The sequence below is a fragment of the Chenopodium album genome, chromosome 2 (genome assembly GCF_948465745.1).
Source record: "Chenopodium album chromosome 2, dcCheAlbu1.1, whole genome shotgun sequence".
NCBI lineage: Eukaryota > Viridiplantae > Streptophyta > Magnoliopsida > Caryophyllales > Amaranthaceae > Chenopodium > Chenopodium album.
Window position 1 is genome coordinate 10,604,531 of NC_137835.1, and position 26,029 is coordinate 10,630,559.

Consider the following 26,029-nt stretch of genomic DNA (forward strand, 5'->3'; position numbering starts at 1 on the left):
GTTCAGGTTTTGGTGGTTTAGGGGGTATGGGGAGTGGCAGCACCGTACTAGGGGAGAGGGGTTCTGGTCGCAGCGGCGGTTAAGGAAGGGGGATCGAAGTAACTGGGAAGTGGGAGGAGGTGGCTGCTGGAAAGTTACCTTGGTGGTGGATGGGGTTTTTTTTTTTTTTTTTTTGTGTAAATTAATTAAATTTTTTTCGACTAATCATGTAATGACACACCTTAAAAAAAAAAAAAAAAAAACCATCTTGTAGTTATTGGTTACATGGGACTATTTTGAGCGTATAATCGCTAAAGTTCAAATTATTTAAAATTAAACCAAAGTTAAGATTATTTTGAGCGAATTAGCGAAAGTTGTGATTATTTTTAACAATTTTACCAAAAAATAATAATGATATTTAAGATAGATATACATACCAATATTTGAATTTTGAAAATCATATCAAATCAGAATAAAATTTTCAAAATCGGATTTTAATTCATTTAACCCGACCCCAATCGAACATCAAATTGACATCCTTTTATTCTACGAATAAAATAATCATTATTTTAGATTAAAGCTCAAAATAATAGTTATCCTAAAACCAACAAGGCAATAAAAATTGTTTAAAAAATTATTCTACTATCTTATTGTCTAACAAAATACGTACGTGTCTAGTCAGTTCAAATTTGTGTTTCTGCCTTAGACTTGATAGTTGATACCACTACTATAGTTTTCATTACACTTGAATACTTGATCATTATTATAATGCTTGTATGACTAATTAAACTCCACATAAATCCCACTTGGTACATTTTCCACGGACTACAAGCTGTCGTTCCGCATCAATTCAATACATACACCATCTCCAAGTTATTGGGATTGACTTATTCTCTCTACTTCGAGAATTTTATTTATTTATTATTTTTATCATCAACTATTTGCTGGTGAATATAAATACCCACAAAAATCAGATTGATCATTCATTCATTCAGAAACAAAAACACACAAACGTATAAAAAGTAATCCTACATATATCAAATTTCAGTCTCAGCTAATTGCTTTATTTCTTTAGGTACATATGATGATCCCAACAAGTATCCACGGCGCTATGTTTTTTCTTATGAATACATTAGTTGAAGAAGGTCAGTTAAATAGTGCAAATGGAGCACTTACTAAGCCTTATGTTTCCAATCATTCGTGAAATTGTTCTTTGGTTTGTAGATAATCGTTTCTACATTCATTTGCTGTTTAACTTTTTACTTGTTATCGTTATTCTACTCAATAAAAGGAACAGCGGCCGTAACTCGGATGACAACCACGGCAATACGCCGTCGGTTTCCGAGAATGTTTGTGGTGCTAGTACTGACGATGATAGTGATAATGAGCGTGAACACTTAATTATTGATATCGAATCGTACGATGAAGATAGTGATGAAGATTATTGTTGTCATTCTGATGATGATGATGTGGATAGTGATAATGGATCCGATGGTTACGACAAGGATGATGACGATGATGGCTTGAGGCGAAGATCTGATGAGTTTATTGCAAAGATGCATAATGGATGGAGGGAAGAAGGGATTAGGGACAAAATGATGAACTGCTAATAAAATTGGGTTCTGCACATATAATAACATTCCTGCTAGTTGTTACTACGTTTTTTCTTTTTTTGGAAAAACAAAATAAAAAATCGCTGTTGGCTTGCTACTTGCTACTTTGCTAGCTATCAGATCTATTTGTTTGTCATTCGGAATTAATTAAGTATTGTACGTAGTACATTGTATTGTACATTTACGAGACATTTTTAGTACTACGGAGTACAGAGTAATTTTTTTGTGAATTTTGAATTCTTATTACTGTACGTTCGTAAAGTAAGACATATATTAGCACACAAAACAAGACATTCTTAGTATTTTTTTTTTTTGCCACTTTTTATCCTTGCAAATCTTAACCGAACAATTATTTCGGCCCGTAAATGAGAAATTTTATTAATGTTCTTTCTCATTAAATTGGTCTCTAAAAAGGTCCTTCTGACAAGGTTACCAGCCCAATGATGCCATAGCTGTGAATTAAATGCCAGGAGGTGAGAGAATTGCACTATCGCATCATGCCTTGACCTTTCATTCACCTTAGAATTTAGAAAATAGGCAATTTGGCGATAAGCCGATAATCGTTGGATGTTGCAAACTAGCAAGTACATTCCTATAAGCATTGCGCAGATTAGGGATTAAACTTGGCTTTGGATAATGTCTGTGTACTCCTTGGCTTGATTTTGGCCAAGGATATGCTAAGAGTTGATGACTCATCGATGGTGCATGGATCAATGGATGCCCAATCACCTAGCCCCCGTGAAACAAAAAACAGCTGATTTGAGGGGGCTGGGGGAGTGGGTGCATCAATGACCCAAAGAGGCATAGACCTAGTGTCAACTAATGATGCCAGCTACATGACAATGCATGCTAACATAGGCTTTGGTCGTGAATCGTGATAGTACCACTGGTAGATGGCCTCTAATGATGGCTTAGCAGGCTAACAACAATCGCACGACAAGAGTGCATGTATATTAGCCAGTTATTTCAAAGCCATGTCCAAGTCCTAATCAATTGGTTAATAAATTATGCAGGGAAGAGGAAGACAAGGATGTATTATCCAGCAAAAAAGTGAATATAAACCTTGAAAGATTTTAATTACGAGATATACATTGCAAATTCATTATTAACTAAACATCATCCACAAAATCTGATTGGTAACACAAAACAGATAAGCAACAGGGATAACTACATTGCTTGAAAACACACTAACCAAGACCTGCTGTTGAATCTTTCCGAGGTGAATCAGCCTTAATCCGAGGTGGCCGCACTATACGATCAATGAGTCCATATTCAAGAGCCTCCTGAGCATTAAATCGCTTCACCCGACTTAAATCTTGGTGAACCTGCACAGGGCAAGCAACAAGCTTTTCAGGAAGATAACAGAAATCATACAGCAGGATGTGCACTCAGTCATTGTTGTCTTTCATACGTAGTATATAATCTGTAAAAACAGATAAAAGAAGAAATTGGTGTACCTTCTCTACTGGTTGACCTGTGTTTTTAGCCAACTCACTGTAGAGATAATCTCTGACCCGAAGAAGTTCATCAGCTTCATTACGGATATCATCAGCCTGCAAAACGACAAATGTTAGCAGCAAAAGGGTACAGAATTATACCACTTGTCCCTTGGAAAGAACACCTTCAAAATAAATATGATGCAGGTATACCTGGCCACGAGCAGTCCCAGCAGGAGATTGCAGTGCAATTCTTGAAAGAGGCATTGCAAAACGTTGACCCTGAATTAGTTTCAGAGATAGTTACAAATCACTAGATCATGTTTGAACAGCAAAAAACATTCAATAGTATATCACATATAAATAGGAGATTCTGTGAGGTCTTCAGAACAGCTGCCAGACCAGTTCTTATAAATCATGAATTTTCTGAGTTGGAAAATAAAATTAACATTTGATGCTTGAACATTAATATATTCTGAATTTCAGATGGAAGAAAAAAAAAAAAAGAAAAAGAAACCGAATTGATTCATTGCCCTTACGTTAGATGATCCTGCATCATGATAAAGATAAAAGGGTACAACTGTCTAAACAAGAGGAACAGAAAATTATTACCTTCTCTCCAGCTGTTAGGAGAAATCCTGCAAGATTATAGGCATAACCAACACAGTGTGTGCCAATAGGACTTTTTAAGCTCGCGATTGTATCATAAATTGCCAAGCTTGGTGTTAGCTGCAACAAGCACCGAACTCAAAATGAATGAGACGTCAAATCCAATAACTATATATTCAAACAAGTGAAACAACCAGTTCCATATATTTGCCAAGAACAAAACTCACATCTCCGCCAGGACCGTTGATGTACATATAAAGTCTCTTGCCATCATCAATACTGTCCAGATACAACATGGTTGCCAGTATCTGGTTGCTGAATTCTTCATCTATATGTTGCCCAATGAATATGACACGCTCACGGTACTGTGAATAAAAGGATACAGGTAAATAAAAGAAACTGGAAACATTAATATTTATTACAAAAGCTTTTCTTTCCATTTTACTACCTAGGAAACTTATGGTACAATTTTCATATATACATATAATTAGTACAAATTTTGTGATGGCTACATGTACTCTCTCTTGTCTCCAAATAACAATTTCACCCAAAAATCTTGTCCTGAGTCAAATTTCACCTTTATTTGTTACTGAATTACCTAGTTATAAACCAAACCCCGTTATTTTCTTTTCTGATTCATTTTTAATCAATCAAACCCAGCTATCTCAATTTTTATTCACCCCCTATAAATGCGTGCAAAAGACTTACATTACTTGATTGGGGATGCAAATTCTATCATCTTAAATGATGAAATATATACTAGAATAGCCAAGAAATATCAGATCTAAGTAACAAAACTTCTGAATGGTGAAATGATGAGATGCAACACACATTACACAACACAAATCATTCTTCCTAACTTCTTTAGCACAAGAGAAACCCTTAAGTTGTAGGAATAAAGTGAAGTTCTGAAGACATACAAGGGCATTCCACAAATCCACCCATTGCCAACTTCCCTCACCAGGGGTTCTATAAGGTACTCTGGGTGTTCCAATAGGCATCATATTGACCCTTCCTCGTGTTGGTTTAGTATTACACCTGAAACAAAAACATAAATATGTCTCGTGACTCTCATCCTACAAACAAAGGGTATTAACACATAACTCTTCACAAGATTACTATAATCTTGATACAAATAAGATAGCACAATTTATCCAATCGTCATGGGATATAAGCAAGCAAAAAACTTTTGCAATAAACTTTTGCAATAAGCCAATACTTTTAATTCATTTAAGATAATGGTAACATGTACAAGTTTCTTTTTGTCCTTTAAAAAGAGTCTCATTTCACTTTGTCAAAAAAAAAAAAAAGTCTCATTTCACATTATCTTGTCCCTATCTTACTTAACTAAAAGATCTTGTCCCTATTTACCTCATTTCACTACAAGAATTTATCCTTGTTTAAATTCTCATTTCTCTTCTACTTGTATACATTTATCCACCTTAAATCAACCAGACCCCAATTTCTTCTTGGTTTCTTCACCTTCAATCAACTAAACCCGCAATCTTATTTTCTATACACCTTTTCTTAATATATGCTCAAATTGAACAAATGGGGTTTATATTTAGAAGCAGAGTGAGTATTTCACATATAAGGATTATTAAAAGCAACTCCAATGGTTGTAGCTAGAGACTTGCTTGCAATTTCAATAATTCCCTAACTACTAGCTTGACCATTGGAGATAGAAAACTCAATTAGCTTGAGGATTAAATTTGCCAAAATAAAATGCTCATTGCACCTATTAAGCTCTTTTCATGTATTTTCTATCCAACGACTATTACAAAGCTAATAGCTAGCCATTAGAGCAAAAAGTAGCTAAAATGATAATTAGATTAAAAGCTTATGTGGCATGGCAAGCTAATTGTCAATCTAGTTTGGCATTGGAGTTGCTCTTATATTACACGAATGGAATTTTATACATAATGGTGGACCGAGTATTTCACATGTATCATATCAAGTAATCCATCCAAACTTTTGGATATAAGACATTAAAAAGTACATCCAAAGTCCGAAAAACATTGTTGCGTACGCTGGGTATTGCAACACAGCAATTAATTTTACACATCAAACAGATTAAAATTTCCCACAAAACATCACAATGTGATCCTCATTGACGAACAATTTTAAACAATCCAGTCTATTGTACACTACCAATTGCATTTGCAATGTCATTACTATCCGAAAAGCATAAATTAGCAATCATATCAATTGGTGATACATATAGCAATAAATTTACGCAATATTTCTCATCGGGTACATCAAATTTGCAAAATAGGTGAATAAATTAATTTACTAAATTTTCGAGGAAAAAGCAAAAAGAAAAGGGAAATTACGTATAATGTAGACTCTTATGAACTTTGTCATAGAAATCAACCGTCAAATTAGGTCTGGCACTTCCAAAAAGACCTGAAACACAAATTAACACATCAATTCATCGATTACAAACAAAAAAGAACTTCACAGAAATCAAATTAATTGATAAAAATTACAAAAAAGAAGCTGAAATTTGGAGGAATTACTTGAAGATTGGGGCTTTAATCCAACAAAAACTCTGGTTGCGCAACTATAATTGCGAAAATTGAAGAGTTTCAGTAAATAAATTAATCAAATTGAAACAAAAATTGAAAAAAGAAGAGTGAGTAAAAAGAGGAAGGACCTGAGAGGATGAGGAGAGACGGAAGCTCTAGCATGGAGGCAAGACGTAGAACCAGTGGATTGAAGAGATACTGCCATTGAAGAACAGATTTTGGTGGAGAGAGAAAATGAGCAAAATGAGAGAGCATAAAAGTGTGAAGATATTCAGGATTTCATTTTAATGTTGGGCTTCAATGCTTCATACTAGTAGCCCAAGTATTGCAAAACATGTCCCCTATAATTTTGACTTCTTGGACTTTTTAGTATCTAACACAAGTCATAAAACGTACCGTATATATCTTCATTTTCATATGCTTGAAAATTATAATAATTTGATTGTTAATTAAAATATATGAGACGAATTCAACAAAATCTCACATGACTATCTTATTTATTGCGAGTAACGTTTATAAATTTCTTATCCTCTCTCCACACTCTATTTGATGATCACTGGTGTGTTTAAATATAAATTTATATTTGGTATATTAGGCTTCCACATAAAAAATAAAATGACAATTTTTCTTTTAAATCTCTGATAAAATTTGCAACAATAGCATATTCTTGAACTTATTACATATATAACCCTTATCTAGACTTAAGGTCTGTTCTCATACGTTGAAATTCAGTTCAGTTCAACTCCTAATTTCCTTCTCTTATAAAATATTCATTTCAGTTCAGTTCAAATCAGCTCAGTTCAGCTCAGCTCAGCTCAGTTAAGTCAAGTCAAGTCAATGAGAACAGACCCTTATAATTCTTAAAATAAGTGGAAATAAGCTGATAAAAAAGAAGGCCTAAGACAATGAAGGATGATTAAGTGTAAAAATGGAGAATAGTGCAACAAAATGCTCAAACGAGTGAAGTAAATAATTTACCACAACAGAACTTTGAATAAGGAGCAGAAGCTCAAGAGAAACCAATAATACAAGAAAGAAAATGAAGGAAAAAAGGCTTCATAATCTAGGGATTAATCTATATGAACGTCTAATTTCAAAAGAAAAAAAATGGAATATCTATCATTTTGACATATTTCCAATTACATTATCAATTATGAAGTGAGTGCCTAATGAACTAGCAGCCAAATCCAGAAACACCACAACCACTAGCAGTTGCAGGAAAACCCGGTCCCTGAAGAAGCCGCAAGTTCAGTCTTGATGTTGCAAGACTTAAAAAGGGACAGCAGTAATAATTGTGACCTAATAGAGTTCTTCATCATCTTCCAACGTAGTCCAAATCATCCTGAAGTATTGGACAATGAATAAGCTTAATTAGTTAACGGTATTACTAGATAACCAAAAATATACTTTCTGACAATAAATGATCATTCACGATTTCAAAAGCTGGAGCAAAGGTCATTACCAAAATAATGAGAGGAACAGGATAAGCAAAAGATATCCAAGTTTGATAAGACGCTTCTTCTTTTCCCAATTTAGCAAATTGAAGATCTCGGTCACATCTACAAAGTGCTTGTTGTCCATGTACCTAAACAATGCAGAGGAATGAGACGAACTTAGAATCGAGCTTGTATTTGTGTAAGCACATCATTATATATCCGGCAGCACTGGAGTGTAATCAATTCACCAGCAAGCTGATATGACAGCAGGATAAACATGGAAGTATTTGATATAGTTCAGCAGTCAGCACTGTGGTTACGAATCACACTTAACATTGATACGGTTGACAATAATGTCACGGATAGGAGGTAGGTTTAATAAGCTATGCCCTATGCTTGATCCCATAATGAGATATTTTATCTCTGTAGCTGAATACGTTTCACTACAGATAAGCACAGATTATGTAGCTCAACTCAGGTACTAGACCAATTTTATAGAAAAATTCCATGACACTGATCCAAAAAGAAGCATAAAGTGTCCATACCCATACCAGAATGTAGAGGATCTAAAATAGACACTGATCCAAAAAGAAGCGTAAAGTGTCCATACCCATACCAGAATGTAGAGGATCTAACATAGGTGCTTGAGATGAAATAGAGTCTGAGAAACATAGAACACGATAGCAAACAACACCTAAATTGCTTAAAAAATTGAGTCATTGACTTAAGGATATATTCTTCTAGTCAATCAAACCGGCATTATTATCTGCAGCAAGCCACCATCTCACAGCATATAACAATTTAAGTAGTGAACAACTATAAATTGCTTTATTCTTTCACTTTCTTTCATGTTGATTTCAACACTCTCCTCCTTTATGTTTTCTACCAATACTTCAAAAAACCTTACCAGATGAGACAATACAAGGAAAGTAAGATACATTGGAACCTGATTCAAAAATAGTTCCTTCTTTGGAATCCAAAGAGAGATCCCAACTCTATTATGTAGAGCTCCGTCTTTTTATTATCAGTATATTTTAAAAAATAAATAAATAAGAATTACATATATAAGCCATGGACTTTAAAGCCTACATATTAGTATCAATCAAACATTTTTACCGTAAAATACCTCCTTTCGTTGATAGGCTTGAACTCTTGAGAAAATAAATAATTTAACAAATAATTGGACTACAAAATTACCCAATAATTTTAATTTTATTAAGAAAGACCACCACAATAACTAAATCTTATTTTTCTCAGGATCTTATGATGAACATGTAAGGATAGCACCAAAAGCAAGTTAAGCTGTTAAGGTAACTTGCCTAGCCAAATCAAACTTTTAAATTTCTTCACTTTTAAACTATAAAATAATCCAAAGGTTAGCTACAACACATTGTAGCATGTAAATATAGATAACTATACTAGTATAATGTAAGTTTTGTATCTTCCTTGCTTCTTAAGTGGAGTTTGATTTTCTTCAAATTGAATTAAAATAAAATATTAAGCTACCTACTAGTTTGAGCTACACCTCCTATCAAGCTTTTATATCCTACAATGGTGAGGATCCTGCTTGATATATTTACTTGATTGCAAGCAAGTCCAAAAAGCAACCATTGGAAATGCTCTATTTGTCTCTACTGTTAGAAATTTAGAATACAAATATGATATATACCAAATTAAATATATACGCTTATAATTTGCATATTTCTATTCAAACATCTTTTTCTTTTGGACTTTAACAATATTACCACTTCCTCTCCCTTTCTCATGAGCTTATTGATTTTTTAAAAATTTTTATAAATTGCTTGATACATAGCCATACACAAGAATTGGAATTCAGCAGTAATGAACTCCCTAGAGTCTAAGATGATGCCTATTATGGGGCAGAAGTGAAGGAGAAAGATGAGATGGGTGGAAAATCCAGCAGTAGCAGGTCCAAAAGACTATAAGGATCTAGGATAGAGAATGGGAACCCAAAATAGGCCTGTAAGAGAATGATATTAAATCTTGGCCGCATCACCTCACCGCATAGCAATCACATTGTAAAGGTTTTTGAGCTTACAACTACTAGAATATCAGGCTGTGGCCCGAAACAGCCACTACAACCGCACAGCCTGCAGAAGTAATGCCATGACCGTCATAGCAATTGTGACTGCATCTGAGATTCAAAACCATGGATGAAGAAACTGAAGAGCATTAGTGTTTCGGGGGCTGCATTAATTTACTAATGAAAGCATTTTCCAGCGATGAAGTTAGAAAGTTGGCCAGTGGTAGTAGTAGATTGAGAAATAAGAGCAAACATATGAATGAAAGAAAGCTGGAATCTATGGTAGTTTAATCCTACAATTAATTGGAGTTGATCTCAAAAGGTGGAGAATAAGATAACAAATATAGATAGAGGGATTTTGTATATCTTGCTTTGGTGTGTGACCTGTGGATGTCTGTTTTACACAATGACAAGACCACTAAAAGTGGTTTAGACTTTCCACTTTACCGAACGTAATTTTATTAATGGATAGAAACGAAATGGAAAAAAGAAATAAAATCATTACAGAGCAACCCCTTAGCTTTTCAATAATCATAACCTAAGGATAATGTCCAATTGTCCACAAAAACCTCTACCAAGGCATTAACTTTTATTCGCTGTAACTAATTTATTTTGCTGAGCTTTCTAACTAGCTTGGCTTATTTCTTTTGCTTAAATAAACTTATCTTTACCAAATTAAAAATTAAAAAAAAATGAAAATTGTTTAAATAAGCTGAGGATAACAGAGCCCGAGTCTAGGTTAATATCTCGAAGGAGAATATGCAAAATTATCAATCGAAAGAATAATTTAACTCAATTTCTGACATGTTGTCTCATTAATTTGTAACATAGCAACTCGAATGCTAGCATTATAAGAATTGTGACCTACAACGCATTTATATGAAGCTACACAAAATTAACAAGAATTTCGTACTACACAGCCAAAGTGAAATGCAATTAAAATATACAGTTGCAAAGAGCATCTCCCCTTCCTCCCTTTAAACAGAAAAGGAAACAAAAAAGCAGCAAAGAAGCTTACGTTTTGACATTGTAGTAGAGGTAAGGGGCACATAAAAGTGCCATAATCCAATGACCCGTCAGAAGAAAAAGGAGGGTAAGTCCTGCTTGGATTACATATTCGGGCAAAACTACTTGATTTATCCGAATTGCAGAGTCATATGGGTTGATGTAATCAAACTCGAGGTCTGCCAAGCACATAAGCTGCAAGAAACTTCTGAGCAGTAAGAACAGATCTTTTAACATATTTCTTAGGTAAAACATAATCTTTATCACTAAGGCAATGCAACTATTAAAAATAATAAATAAAAAAGCTTATGTTGAAAAGTGACTATATTCTGGCAAAACTAGAACTGTACAGTGTCACCATAATTACTGTCAAGCATAGCAGCAATGACTTCACGGAATAATCAAATTTAGTTCATGTAGCCAACCCCGCTAATGGGATTAAGGCTTTGATTGATTGATAGCAGCAAATAGCTATCAATTTCATCTGTACAGCTGAAACACGGGTAAAACATTCTGTGTCCATTGTTTCATGAGACATTCAAATTTAGAAGGTGTATACGTATCAAAAATCTCTCTAAAGATAATAACCGATATGAAAAATTATATAGGAATAATCCAAAAAGGGAAAAAAAAAAAAATACTTATACGCAAAGACAGAAGCAAGTCAAAACATAGCATTAGTCAATCTTTGGCCAACAAATTAAATATTTGAAGGAGAGGCTGATCTACAGAATGCTCCAAAGGGATTACTGACAAGAAAAGCTTCTATTCATGAAACTATAAGTGATTGAAATTGCCAATTGATATCCTTGCAACCATAATTGTAAGCACAGCCACCGTCGATTTTCTTACAGTAACATACTTTTTTCAATTCTTTCCACATCCTAAGAGATGAAGCATTATAATTTACACTTCACAATATCATAGACAGCTATACTTCCTCCCCTACAAGAAGGCAACAATTCCATAGATGATTTGAAGCACCTGACTATATTTGATATATTTTCAAGTTTCTTCTTCAATTGAATTGTCAAACTAACCCTACAACTCTGTCTTACGTTCTAATAACAAACAGGTCTACCAATACTTACACTGGAAAATACTCGACTTAGGACCTTGCTAATCAAAGACAATTGCATCTTGATTTTACATTTAATTGTCTTAAATCAAAAATATGAAGAGCTTTAAACACAGTATGTCATAAACATGAAAAGGTACAGAAATAAAAAGTTGTAGCTGCCCCTGTAAGACCGGAAAAGCTTCCAAATAGACACTGGTCATGCCTTTCTTTAATATGAAAACAGTTTAAATCAGCACACCATTATCCCAATTACCATTCAGAATCTTCCTCTGTTACTTTCCACTAATACTCTTATGACCTTTGACTAGCTAAGAGATTTCCCACCCGATAACAAATATACAAACAAATAAGGACATTAAAGTTGTCCTCTTTCTAAGTTCCTATATGAGCTGCTAACAGAAAGCTTACTTGCACTACTTCCTGTGATATGAAAACAATACACAAGCTCCTTCACAAGCACATCATCATGCAACTTCCTCACTCAGTATTTACTTTTGTTTCCTACTACTCAAGTTCCTAAATGGACCAAGCCGATCAATAAACTACTCGGGTTCGAGCTCGGTTGAAGCTCGTTCATGTTCGTTTATTTAACACATGAGTTGAGTTTGAACAAATTTTGAAGCTTGTTTAATAAATGAGCTATGTTCGTGTCAGATATGTTCATGAACAACTCGTTTATTGATTTTCACGAACTACTCGTTTATTTATGTTCATGAATTATTGATTTATTCACAATTTGTTAATTTAATTCTTAAGTTTATACGACGTGATTAAGATTTAATTATTATGCTACTTTTCAGATTTTCAAATGTCAAAAGTTAAAGCTCGTTTATTGTAAAAGCTTGTTTATTATTAAGCTTGTTCATAATCACTCATTTATCAACTCATTTAATAAACGAGCTATTCATGAACCGTTCATGAACATATATTGTACTAAATGAACAGAGCTTCAACAAATTTTTGAGCTCGAACTCGCCTAAGTTAAATGAACTCAACATGAACAAGGTAGTATTCAGTTCGGCTCATTTACACCCCTACCCTTATGTAGTAGACCCCAGCAGCTAAGAAAAACATTCTCAGAATCTTCTGTAGCTACTAAATGAGATTATAACAGATCATAATTTCAATATAACCTCCAAATTACCTAAACAGAGGAAAAACTCCAGCCCAAATATTTCAGTATAACCTCCAAATTACCTAAACAGAGGAAAAACTCCAACCCAAACATTTCAGTATAACCTCCAAATCACCTAAACAAAGAAAAAATTCCAACCCAAATGTTTCTAGAATATGTAGGAGACACAAAAGAGTGAGATTGCTTCCAAAGCGATGTATAAAGGCTCAAGGCACACCAAGGCGTTTTAGAGTTCCCTGTGCCTAAGGCACGCCTCTATGTGCCTTGGTGCGCCTTATTGAAGTAACGCACATAGAGAACATTAATATATATATATATATATATATATATATATATATATATATATATATATATATATTGGTGCATGACCCCTAAAGCCTTGCGCCTTCAAACACTGTTCCAAAGTCCACATATATCTTTCCAGGACAAACACTTCACCAAAGTTTATTTCAAGATAGGGTATGACTTCCTTTGGAACACATGGAGATGGCAACTCTCTCTCATATTCAATTGCAAGTTTCCTCAAAGTAAGGTTTGTATATCAGCTTCAATACGTTTACCCTTCTTAAAACCATAAGGATAGTTATACTCAAACAAAGCAGATGTAAAATCTCCCACCATACAAGATATATTAGCCCTATGAGGTTTACCACTGATTCTTTCAGAAGCTTCCTTCATCGCAACAAAAGTCCTCCCTCCAGCAAACTTTTCAGTTTTCACACTATGAGTTGTTATAAATTTGTGCCTCATAAATACAATGTTTTTTCTAGGTGCAAGACAAAAGTACCTCCCTCCCCCCACCTACCCTCGCCCCAAAGGGATGGGGAAAAATCAATACTCAAATTGACTGCAATAATTATGCTAAAAAAGTAGCAAAAAAAGTCCACTACAAGAATATATATGAGGTAATGACATGACCAAAATCTTCTACCTTCATAACTCAATTCAATCCTTATTCTTCAAGAGCTTGATTCTCAAGAGAGAGATATGTCTTTGTAAGAACAAGTTGTCATTTAGCAAATTTCGTAAATCTTTGAAGTATAAGATTAAAAGTTTAAAACTAATAGAACACTCAGATGTAAAGTAGTTAGTTGATTCCATTTAAAGATTAGAGAAAACTTATTTAACAAGATAGTAACTTTTCCTTTGAATGGGATAAATTCAACAAGTATGATATGGATCAACAACTCATGACCGGTAAGAAATTCAGCAGACGGTCTACCTCAAGCAAGAATAAGTTGTCTGTAAAAACAAAATTGAGGTTCAAAGCCAACTGTAACTTGTCACTTACATGGATGCAAGTGAAGCTAAGATCAATAAGAAGTTGTGTGAGATTGTTTGCATATAGAATGTAAAACAATGGCATGTTGATGAATGACAAAGGCGGCAGACCAAGAGATGGATTTGACCTTTATATTCCAAACATCCAAATGAAACAGAGAATAAAAGGCATGCATTTCTTCCATCTGATTCATTTCCTCTCCCATACAAGTATACAATAGCCAATAGTATTCCCTACCGAAATCATAATCTTTTAATGATTTTACTAACAAGTATCTCAAAAACCCATCTACGTACAGAACCAACTCATAAAGTCATAATCCACCTAGCAATATACCTATCTCTATACTTCTTAAATCACACAGTATGTAACTTCGGTCAGAAAGTATAATTCGCCATCAAATCAATCAATTCAATCCAAACAAATCCTTTTCTCCGATTATACGCAAGAATAATCCGAATTCCACATCACAAACCCTAAATGGACAAGCCTTAAGCTAAGGAAAACAAAATGGCAAAGCCCCCAAATTATCCGCTCCATTGAACAAAGATATTCCACCCAATATAACTCAATCAAACCATCGTCTCAACATAAAGCATTTTCGATGAGGATGCATCCAAATATACAGAAGAATCCAGCACTGCCACTCAACTGAACTCCCTCACTAATAGCTAAGACTTCCATAGTACTCCAATATCTCAACAAAACATTATCCCAAATTCCCAATTATAACACGAATACACGATTCATCAATCTTCCAATATACCAACCATTTCCAATTCTGGTTGCCTACCGAAAAAGTTACTCCATATCACCTTTCTTTCTCCAAATCAGTAATCTAACCCAATTACACAACCAAAATCCATAGCTTTTCTACAGTGTTTTAATTCAATTAAAGCCCATAAAAATGAATGCATTCTCACACTTGCCTAAATCCTAAATATAACGCTTCCCAACTTACAATTCTAATTCTAACCCCAAAAAACTTGAAATGAACAATTTTTATTAATTTTTAGTTCTATCAGATAACGCAAATTCAACCAAAATACATATTAAAATTCTCAAAATCTAAACCTTATATTCCCAAAAATGTTCACATTAATAATCAAAGGATCAAATAAAGGAAATTCAATTGAAATAATAATAATAAAAAAATCGAAACAAAATAGAAACGCAATTCCCAAAATCAAAAAGAGGAGAGAGAAAAAAGGGAACCTGGTAAACAACGACGACAAGAAGGGCGATGACGACAAAGAAGGAAAGCAGCCATGCGAAAAGAGCGAGCATGATCTTATTTCTTCAATGGAATACTCTGTAACTTTCTCTCTCCTCTGTCACTCTATTAGATAACGACGACGAAGACGACGACGGTGTTTTCCGATGAGAGGAGAGAGAAAGAGAGGGGAAGAAATTGGGACGACGACCTTGAAGGTGGGGTGTTTTGCCGTGAAGTCGTGGGAAAGAATCGTGTGAAGAAAAGATGAAAGACAGGTAATTTGTTCTGTTTTTAGTAAGAAGAGGAGTTTAATTTAATACTATTAACGGGGTATTTTACAACTTAGTAAGGGGGCGTTTGGTTCACGAAATATAGGTATGAGGTATGGGTTTAGAATGACTAAAACCCATACCATATGTTTGGTTGTCAAAAATATGAATTTCAAACCCATGAGGTATGGGGTTTAGAAACCTTGGGGGGAGGTGGGTTTGGCTCATTCCATTCCCTTAGGTATCAAATAAAAGGAGAAAAAAGTGAGATATTCCATTCCAGAATTAAACCAAACACATGGTATTAAGTATCAAGTTCCAACCCGATACCACCTTAACCCCATTCCTGATTCCAACCCCATACCACTCTGTGAACCAAACGCCCCTAAGTAGTTGGTTTCCATTTTTATTAAGTGGAGTTAGTCTAAGTTTAACGAATCTAATGGAGGTATTGAAGTGGAACTAGTTCACAACTCTTTTACATGCCACCATGCTCATTGGGATACTACTTCTATGCAACTATGGAAGTGCTTCTTATCGAGTTATGGGAACTACTACGGTGTTAAAAACTAGAATAGGGATTGTAGTGGAGTTGGTAGTGGTACAAGCTACAATGTACCTCATCCATGGATATTATCGCTAATTAATCAATGAGAAGATACAAATTTATCTTTTTGATAAAAAATAAAAAAATATATAAAAAAATATGTAGTAGATGTTTATCAAATGGCAAAATTGTAAATAAATATGACATGCTGACTAGGTAAAATTATAGATTTATTTCAATTTTTCCAATTGATAAACATATTTTGTTTACCAAGAAGATAAACTAGAGCTCCTTCTTAATCGAGATTAACAAATAAGTCACTATCCAATTTGCCTCGTAATAGATGTGTTGAATACTCCATTATTTATAATTGTTGAGAAGAAGACGAATGTTGCAATAACATAACTATAGTGTGATAGGGCTACCCAAAAACTTTTAGCCAAGCATAACAATGAGGTTGATTTTTTTTTTTTTTAAAGGTTAGATGAAGGCTTGAAAGGGTTAGTGCTGAAACCCCTAACAGGTCAACCAAACTCGACTTAGCGGGCTAGACATTTTGGGAGAGTGGAGGAAAGGTGTAAGGGACTCTCGCCCCCCAAATTGTCTCTAATGAGGATTGAACCTCCAACCTCATGATTGGAAGGTGCTCTCATTTTCCCTAGATCAAGCTTAGCTTGGGTATAACATTGAGGTTGTTGCCTTCAATGTAATTTTTTTTTTTTTTTTTTTTTTTGGAAAGACGCCTTCAATGTATGTGATGTCTTGTTTTACCACAAGAAATATGACCTTGTGAAAAGCAAATGCTTCGGCTAAAAAAAGAAACTCTAGCCTTCTCCAGGTTGAAAGTGTGCGTAATTAGTATATTGCTAATGATCTTTAGAATGATGATTCTCATTGTTGATTAATTATGTTGAATTGAGCCGTTGAAGTAAAGTTTGGAAGAAATGGTGGGTTGTGCCTCCAAGGTGAGCAAGATGGAGCTTGTTGTTGATGAAAAAGGTGAGATAGGGTGGAATTTCAAGAGTGGAGACACAATGAAGTTTGTTTGAATCATATATGCATGTTTTGTTTACAATTTTGTACTTAATATTTTAAGAAAAATAAACCTTTATTATGAGATTCAATTAGGGCAATATAAGCTCTATTTACAACTAAGATAAATTATGATAAGTTTATGCAAGTTCTCATAAGTTTAAGAATAAGTTAGATAACTGATTATATGTAAAAAGAGATCATACTCTTTGGTGGTTTTTACTTAACAAGATTCTTAAAATAAAAATTAAACTACAATTTAATATTGTCGAAGATGGTTTTCCGCACTATATCCCATGAATTCCAAATGTACAACTGTTTCTTCGTGTCCATATTTAATCTGTACTCGCATACGTTTTCATGTTATATAAGTTCAACGTATCTATTGCACGATATTTATAGCATAAGTATATAATTTTTTAATGGTACGAAGAAGGGGACTCATTTGATCAAGGAGGGAGATAAGGGAAATCACTCGTTTGATCCTAGATCTCAGGTGTACAAGGTAAGAGCGATGTCACTACTCAATCACCTCAACTTCTTATAGAATGAGTATATCAGTATATGATTAATGCTTATTAATACCACTTTTAAATAATAACTAGTTTGAGGCCCGAGCGATGCCCCGGGTTATTTTTTTATATAAAAAACTATAGTAAATTGTTTCAAAAAAAAAACTTTAATAAATTAAAGTGAAATCTATTGGTGGTTTTATAATTTTTTTTTTAAAAAAATCATTTTTTTAAAATTTTTATTAAACACTATCAAAATTCATTATGAAATATGTAGTAACCTAACTTTTATACTTCATATTAGTCTATTTTATTTGTTAAAGGAATTTTTATTGACCATTATAAATTTCTTCAAAGTATGGATGAGCAAACGAAAGAATGGGGATTAAAAAATAAGAATTTATGAGCATTAATTTTTTGTGAGGAAAAAATTAATGATCAATTTTAATATGACATGAATCACATGAGTACATGACCCACATCATTTATCAATTCATGACACGTGGCATGATTACATTTCTTGCCTTGGGTTTTAATATATATATAGATATACTCCCGCCGTTCTTTTATTAGAGTTTCATTTATGTTTATTATGTGAGTAATAAGTATTAGAAATGAGACTTTAATAAAAGAACGGAGGTTTGTTTATGATATTGATTGCTAAAATGCCTAAATAATGAAAGAAAACAGAGTTTAAACCTCAAATTTCCTTTTTCTTAAAACAGGTAAAAGTTGATCACTTGCTAGTTGCTAACTTGCTATATATATATGATACATATTTATTGATAGTTTGGTACAATGTTATTATTGTGAAATGTGAATTATGATTCCTATATAAATCTTACATAGTACTGTATTATAAAAAGCTACAAAATGTCCTATATCAAATTATCAATGTATCGTCTAATAATATTTAAAAAGCTTGCTATGGCAATTGGTTGCAGTACAGAGATTTCGTTATCAATATTTAAAGCAAGAGCTCCATGAACTTGGCCCATAGAAATGGAAATAAGTCCATCTTTTCTGATTGGCTGATGCATGTTGTTCCTGCATAGCATTCTTTAACAGGCTTCTGACACAAAAAGAATTTCCTTGAGCCCAAATTTTTTAGTTCCTCCTCTTGTTTCAAGCCTGCAAAACCACAATTTTGAATTGGTGAGGATCGGTTTTTTAGTTCAGTATTTATAGGTCAAACATTCAAAAGTAGAGGGGAGGATAAGAGAATTTCTACCCCAAACACCCTTACTTGGTAGGCTTCGAATCCTAAAATTTAGAATTTGAAGTAAGAAACTTACCAATTGAGTGTCTGAGCCAACACTTTATTGGTTGTAAACATTTTTAGTTAGTCATTGAAACTATTAAAATAAAGAACACAGCACACATGATAAATAAGATTAGAGTGTTGACATTTGTGATAGAAAAACTTTTACAAATTTTTAACTTTGTCCCTTTTTTTTCAGAGAATTTTTAACTTTGCCCCTTATTAATTAGATAAGATTAATATGCAATGTTGAGGAATTATAGCATACAATAAATTTCAAGCAAGAATAATTAAGCAATTTATTGGTCACTAAACTTTCACTTGAGTACATGATCATTTGATTAACACATAAAATGGGAAGAAAATACAAGTTTATCTCCTTGATAAACAAAAATTGTTTATTAAATAATATTCAAAATGTAAATAAATCAATAGCTTTTTGTCATATATGGATCTCATAATTTTTTATTTATTTATAAAAATTGACGTTGATCGACTAGAAACAATTGTTAATTTATTTACATATTACTACTTGATAAGACGATATATTGCAACTTCCTCTAAAATGGGAAATATAACTCGATTTACTTCATTTTTTTTTTATAGGAAAAATAAAGTTTTTGATAAGCAAGTCAGACATCTACTATCTACAAGATATAAATTATTAGTATAATTGCACAAACAAAAACTTACTTTGAAGGCTGAAAGGGGAGTAATGAAGCTCAAAGCAACTAGGATGATTATTATTCTCACTCAACAAAGGCCTTCTCCTCTCCTTCTGATACACCTCTAACACCGCCTTTATCAATTGTCCTACGGTATTCTCCGACGACATAATCATCTGAACCGACCCAACTCTTCCCTGAACCGTTACGCTTATCAGCAACTTCGTCAGCCGCCTGCGAACAAGCGGCTTGGCAGGATGATCATGATTTTGTATGGGATGGTACATCATTTATCCTAGATTACCAGTGTATTGTATATTCGTAAGATCTCGGTGCGAATTATATATGTTGGCCACATGTTTTGTAAGATAGTTTTGATGTACATTGCTTATTTGGTGTTTATATAGTTGTTGTATATGGGAGAAGAGTTTAGGAGGCGAAGTTTCGTCGAAAGTGATGAGCCAAAAAAAATAGAGGCCAACGGTTGTTTGATGGAGTTATATGGCGAACAGGCGAATGAACGTGAAGTTTCTGAGTAGTGTTTGTTTGTTGTTACAGATTTTGTTGATCTTGTCATCTTTTATTTATGCGTTCAAAGGACAATGATAGCACATAGCATCATAGAGTAATTTCAAAATTCAATGATAGCATGATATATATAATGATAGGGATGGATTGCATTATTTGTTATACAATATTTACCTTACTTCGTTAGTGTAATAGGGGTTACATGGTCAGTATTAAAAGAGTTACTTTGTCACTGTTATAGGAGTTACTCAATAAGTTTTAGAGGTTTACTTAATCAGTGTTACAAGGGTTACTTTAATATTTTATAAGTGGTCACATTGTCACACGGTATGACCAACCACACATAAGACAAACCGGGTTTTTTTTTAGTACATCACTTCCTTTTTATAGATGTTTCTTTTATAAATACATCACTTTTACATTTGGTACCTTCATACTATATTTTATCATTTCTCTTTCTTACTTTAAACCACATTTAAATTCTTTATCATTTCTCTCTCCTTTATGGTCCACACTTAAATAATAAAAAGATCTAGTCTTTCACACATACCTTTTCTTTTATGGTCCCTTCTTACTTTTACTACTACCTCTGTTACAGGTTATGTGCAACGATTTGACATAAAGCAGAGAGGGAAAATGTCTAATCGTTGCACATAACTTGTAACGGAGGTAGTATAATAGATTACTAGGTTAGTTCTCGTGTCATCACTAGTACAAAAGTGACATTAGGTAACACCAAACGGTAACACTTTCAATGTTATAAAGTTATTCGATATATAAGTAACACCCGTGTAACACTTTAGGTTTACGTAACACTTGGCTGTAACACTTTTATATTAGGTAGCACTTAGTTGTAACACTTTGATTGTATATCATTGGTTAAAAAAAAAAAATTTTAAAAAAAAGGTTCTTACTTCAATACTTCATATGACTCTCCCTCCTTTACTCTTTCCCAACTCCCTATCTTAAAAAATCAATTTATCACTCACCGAACCACCGTCAACCCCACCCCCACGCCTACGGCCACCCATTAGCCAACGAAATTCTCACCGGCCACCCCATGTCTCCACCAACTGGCCAACCAAGGCGGTTCCCCATGAGCACACGAGTCTTAGCCATGCCTTTTACTTCTGTAGTACATATTATACGTTTCGCTTTCATCTGCCTTCTTCCTTTAACATGGTCTACATCTTCCCTATCAAATTAACCACTACGATCGTCCATTTGGTGGTTAAAACTACTTATGTGGTAAGATTGGTAAGATTATCTTTCTTTTTTGTAATTAATCGTTGAACATCAATTTAAAAATTTAGGGTTTATCGAAATTTGCTTATGAGTATAATCAATTTGGGGTTATTCTAAGATAGACTATTAAACTATTGGATATAATCTCTGAACTCATGACAAATTACAATGAGCGATTGTTTTTTTTTTTTTGCCAAAATAATATGTTAATATTGATTGATTGTTTCACCCACCCTTTAATTTTCTACTATACTTCCAATTTACTTTTCAAAATTCCCCGATTTCATGCTTTGACGCCCTTTAATTCAATTTAGATTTTGTTATTTGGGCGTATCGTCAATGCCCCACTCATTAATTGATGAACCAATTGCTTAATCTAATCGTATTTGGTTTATTTAATTTGATTCGTTAAGTGGGGTTTATTTGGTCTTTGAGGTACCCAATTTTATTTTAAGTTAAATTTTAGTTTAACATTGATCAGATTTTTTTTGGGTATGAAAAATTTGGATCTGGGTGAGAAGCTTATCTATATATTGACTGAATTAAGGAGTAAGGAGTTGATTGTGTGTGTAAAGCTTAGCAATTTCTCAACTGAATTGTTGGTTTGAGCACTTCACTGTACGTATCTTTTGAACTTTAAGATTAAATTTCCTGTGGCAGGATACTCAGTGTAAATGAGACATTTTGATTGCCATCTAATTTTGAATTAATTGCTTCTTATGTGATTTGGTAAGCTAAACTAGGAAGGAATATTCCAATATGAACGCAATCAAAGTTTTGAAGCTTAATCAATTGAGTGGGAGTTCCGTAATGTCTAATCAGGTTATTTTTCTACCTTATTATAGTTATATATACATATGCTTTGCAACTACTTAATTTTATAGAATGCTATCAATTCATTGTTATATTTGTCAAATGTGCTTTAATATTTGTATAACCATACTTCTGTAATTTAAGAATTTATAATTGCTTGTTTAAAAGCTAATATATTAATCTATTATTGACTCTTTTGAGGAGTAAGGAGTTAATTGCGTGTGTAAAGGTTAGCAATTTCTCAAATGAATCAGTTTAAGCACTTCACGTAGCTTTTAAATTTTAAGTGTAAACTCCCTGTGACTCCAAACTTGGTGTAACAAGAAATTTCGAATGCCATATAATGTTGAATTAATTGCTTTCATGGGTTTTGCTTCAACTATATGTGTAAGTATATTTCTTGTTGGTTCATTTCGTAACTTTGGCATTAATCTAATTTAATTAATCATTTATAGTAATATGCTTATATACGGAATATATAATTTGATTTTACTTTATTTATTCCACAATCCAATTTAGCCGCTTATGATTAATTCTACAAAATTTTATCAAGCTTATTATTATCAACTCATTAAGATATACTTCGTATGATATATTTTATCAGAGCTAGCCTACAACTTATTAAAAATATGCCTGCTTATTTTATGAAGAAATTTAGATTCTTGTGGTTAATTAAATGAAAGTTAGTCACAACAGAAGGGTTCCTCTCATATTGTCATGCCGGTATATGTTGGCTTTGCACTTAGATTGTATTCAGCTTCTCTACCTTCAGCTGATAATTACGAGTAAAAAGTTTATTCATGACCAATGTTGCACCTACCAAGATAACTTTTGGTTGGCTAAATGATATGTGTTCGAATGAAACTTTGAAAACAATTAAGTCGGTGTTGGTATTGCAGTCAATCGGTGTTGCTGTTGGTCGCTGTTATGTAAAGCGTCTTTTAGGTTTTGTTTGAATTGTTTGGTTAAAATTGAATACATTGATCTCTAGTTTGGTTTCTTCTTTTTTTCGTGCTTTGAAACGAATGAAACTCATAATATTGACTTATGTTTTACTATGGTACGGAGTGAAGAATAATCTTATACTACCTTGCTATTTTATTTTTAGCTGCTAAAGACTCGAAAGCCTTACACAATAACCAAGCAACGTGAGCAATGGATAGAAGAGGAGAACAATAAGATTCTCGAGGCCTTGAAACTCTATAGCCGAGATTAGTAGTGGATTGAAGGTTTTACTTTGCTTTAAACCTTTTCTTTTAAGTATTGTCGTTGAGTTTCTATGTCTATGAGTTTGGTCTTTCAAAAGGACATTAAACTGAATGACAAAGTGGGTGATAGTTTCACTACTTAATAGAAAATGAGAGTTATTCTATATAAAATCAAATTAAGGGAGAGCTGGGGCCATGGGGGCATAACAGACTAGCTAAGTTGAATCATTTGATTGTTTGTTATCACTAAAGAGCATATCAGTCCGCTTGGCATGCTCACAAATGAAGATTTTGAGTAATATTTGAATAGAATTGTATCAGAATTATTTTATCAATAATTCTTATGTTTTCTCACACCAAAACATGTTTGTTTACCATCATGCTAAGGTAATGTTAAGTGTTTATAAGCTGTTTTTTTTACTGATGGTTTTTCCTCTAAATTATGTGCTTCTTTTGATGATTTCTGAGTGTAACTAATCTCTCTCCAAACTCTTGTTTGCTTGTGCATAAATCTCTTTCACATTTTTAAAAATTAACATCATTATTACAGAATCATATCCTTTTAACCAACTTTGGTCCCCCCTTAGACTTTGTTTCTCTATTATTGTTGGCATTATCAAGTTGTTCTTGTATGCTTTGTTGCATGATATCACTTGGTAACTTTCAAGAATCAAGATTGTAGTTGAATAAGTCAACGCTTAAACGTACGCTAAAAGTTTACTTGTGAAGCAAATTTCAACGATTAGTTACTTGTGAAAGCTTTTGTGGGATATTGTAATGTTATTTACAAAATCAAGCCATGTGAGATGACATACGTACATGAGGTTGAAATTAAAACTTAAAAGTTTGTAACACTTGACTGAGAAGTGATATACTATATGTGTGTAAACTCTCCGTAAGGGCACAAAAGTAAATTTGTATGAATTAAAAGTTCTTGCCTTTTCAACTTCTTGTTGAGATGGGTTTTTTTCTAGGATGGGGTTAAACTCGATATTTTATAAAGCAATTTCCATTGTTAAACCTTGAAATGCCACAAAATGTGAATGGAAGATGCTTTGTATAACTAAGGGTTTGGTTACATCTTAACATCTCATAAAACGCAGTGTTGTTGTTACTTTATACTCTATACATTTTGAAAGATAACTGTAACATTTAATCAAGTATAATCTCATAAACAGTTAAGGAGTTTCTCAGGCAGTGAAGTAGGCACATTGTACACTTGACCAGTTTGCACAGTAAACTAGTGTCCAACCTTGTACAATGGATCACCATGAATCCCAGTCCACCACCTGTTGTACTTGTATACATGCAGTAGGAACTAACCCAAGTAGCAACCCAGATTGTAGTTTATGCCTATATTCTCTTTTAAAAAGCACTAACTCTTATTATTGTTTTATTTCACTTTTGTTCTAATTTTTTGATATATGATGATTTCACACAAGATCAAATGGATCAAGATGAAGAATTGGGGTAACAAGTGATGATGCTATAAGAGGCACTTACTGTAACTGTTGCTTTGCTGCTGCTACCGTTGTTTTGCTGCTGCTACTGCTGTTTTGTTGCTGCTACGGCTATTTTTTACTGCTACTACTGTCTGTTGCTGACTTCTGCTACTGTTGGTTGCTGCCACTGCTAGTGCTGTCTGCTGCTGACTTCTGTTATTGCTGGTTGTTGCCACTACTAGTATTGTCTGCTGCGGTTGTTTGTTGCCACTGCTGTTTGCTGCTACATACTGCTACTGGCAGCTTCTGTTACTACTATTGTCGTTTTGCTAGCTAGGTGTTGTTATTAATGTTGTTTACGTCGTTGACTGGTTTTTGAAATTCAGAAGTTTATCTTATTTCCTCACTTTTTCTAAGTTAGAGATCGAAGTTGATTTTCTTTGTTGTATTATTATATTGTTTGGCCAAACATTAAAATTGGTGTTTATGGATTTTTTTTTGTAAGAATTATGAAATTTATCAATCCAAATTGCTGGCTATCATATATGTAATTTGTAATTCATAGTTGTTGTGACATATTATTTTTATATAATAATAATAATAATAATAATAATAATAATAATAATAATAATAATAATACCTATTAATTAATATGGTATCACATTAGTTTGCAAAAAGTGATACATAATGCTGAATAAAGTGTTACTATATGTCAAAATATGATAGAAAAATGTTACCTAATAATCAACAAAGTGTTATATTAGTTCGAAAAAGTGATACATAATATCGGATAAAGTGATACTATATGATAAAAAATGTTACTAAAGATAAGTAAGTGTTACATAAGATATAAAAAGTAACACTTTAAAAATGATACTAATAATAGAAAAAGTGTTACATAAGATGGTTTATAATAACACTTTTGAAAGTGTTACCATATGTTACCCAAAGTGCTACATATAACCTTAGGTAACATGGGCGGAAGTATCACCCAATAAAGTGTTACCTATTGTCTATAATAACACTTTTACCACGTTATGTAACATTTTTTGGGTGTTACTTGAGGTTAGTTTTGTACTAGTGCATGCACGGTAATTATCAATAATCTTTATTAAACCATCATTATAATTAGGTTTATATAAA

General features: G+C 33.2%; 2 protein-coding genes and 2 long non-coding RNA genes across 4 annotated transcripts; 1 reads left to right on the forward strand and 3 right to left on the reverse strand.

The window, feature by feature from the left end:
- Positions 1-2,627: 2,627 nt before the first annotated feature.
- On the reverse strand, positions 2,628-6,450 carry LOC145582838 (ATP-dependent Clp protease proteolytic subunit-related protein 2, chloroplastic-like). Its single transcript, XM_081639869.1, has 9 exons — positions 6,294-6,450; positions 6,157-6,200; positions 5,971-6,043; positions 4,558-4,675; positions 3,865-4,002; positions 3,641-3,757; positions 3,242-3,310; positions 3,050-3,145; positions 2,628-2,917 (listed from the first exon to the last, which is right to left on the reverse strand). The coding sequence occupies exons 1-9, from the start codon at positions 6,368-6,370 to the stop codon at positions 2,780-2,782; spliced, it is 870 nt and encodes a 289-aa protein (XP_081495995.1). The 5' UTR covers positions 6,371-6,450; the 3' UTR covers positions 2,628-2,779.
- Positions 6,451-7,104: 654 nt separating this feature from the next.
- Positions 7,105-15,663, reverse strand: LOC145582846 (protein cornichon homolog 4-like). Its single transcript, XM_081639877.1, has 4 exons — positions 15,364-15,663; positions 10,664-10,845; positions 7,628-7,750; positions 7,105-7,507 (listed from the first exon to the last, which is right to left on the reverse strand). Exons 1-4 carry the CDS (start codon positions 15,433-15,435, stop codon positions 7,465-7,467), a joined length of 420 nt encoding a protein of 139 aa, XP_081496003.1. The 5' UTR covers positions 15,436-15,663; the 3' UTR covers positions 7,105-7,464.
- Positions 15,664-18,607: 2,944 nt separating this feature from the next.
- Positions 18,608-20,177, reverse strand: LOC145582854 (uncharacterized). The gene is made up of 2 exons (XR_014099965.1): positions 19,679-20,177; positions 18,608-18,855 (listed from the first exon to the last, which is right to left on the reverse strand). It is a non-coding gene; the product is annotated as an uncharacterized LOC145582854 (long non-coding RNA).
- Positions 20,178-21,251: 1,074 nt separating this feature from the next.
- LOC145582861 (uncharacterized) lies at positions 21,252-23,459 on the forward strand. The gene is made up of 3 exons (XR_014099967.1): positions 21,252-21,435; positions 22,158-22,245; positions 23,345-23,459. It is a non-coding gene; the product is annotated as an uncharacterized LOC145582861 (long non-coding RNA).
- The last annotated feature ends 2,570 nt before the right edge of the window (positions 23,460-26,029 follow it).

Coding starts and splice junctions, on each gene's coding strand:
- LOC145582846 (XM_081639877.1), bottom strand. CDS start 15,435: ATGCTCGCTCTTTTCGCATGGCTGCTTTCCTTCTTTGTCGTCATCGCC. Junction 7,751..10,663: donor CTCTACTACAATGTCAAAAC/GTAAGCTTCTTT, acceptor TGCATTGTTTAG/GTACATGGACAACAAGCACT. Junction 7,508..7,627: donor CTGTTCCTCTCATTATTTTG/GTAATGACCTTT, acceptor CCAATACTTCAG/GATGATTTGGACTACGTTGG.
- LOC145582838 (XM_081639869.1), bottom strand. CDS start 6,370: ATGGCAGTATCTCTTCAATCCACTGGTTCTACGTCTTGCCTCCATGCT. Junction 4,003..4,557: donor TGGATTTGTGGAATGCCCTT/GTATGTCTTCAG, acceptor TTTTATTCACAG/TACCGTGAGCGTGTCATATT. Junction 3,146..3,241: donor CTGGGACTGCTCGTGGCCAG/GTATACCTGCAT, acceptor GTCGTTTTGCAG/GCTGATGATATCCGTAATGA.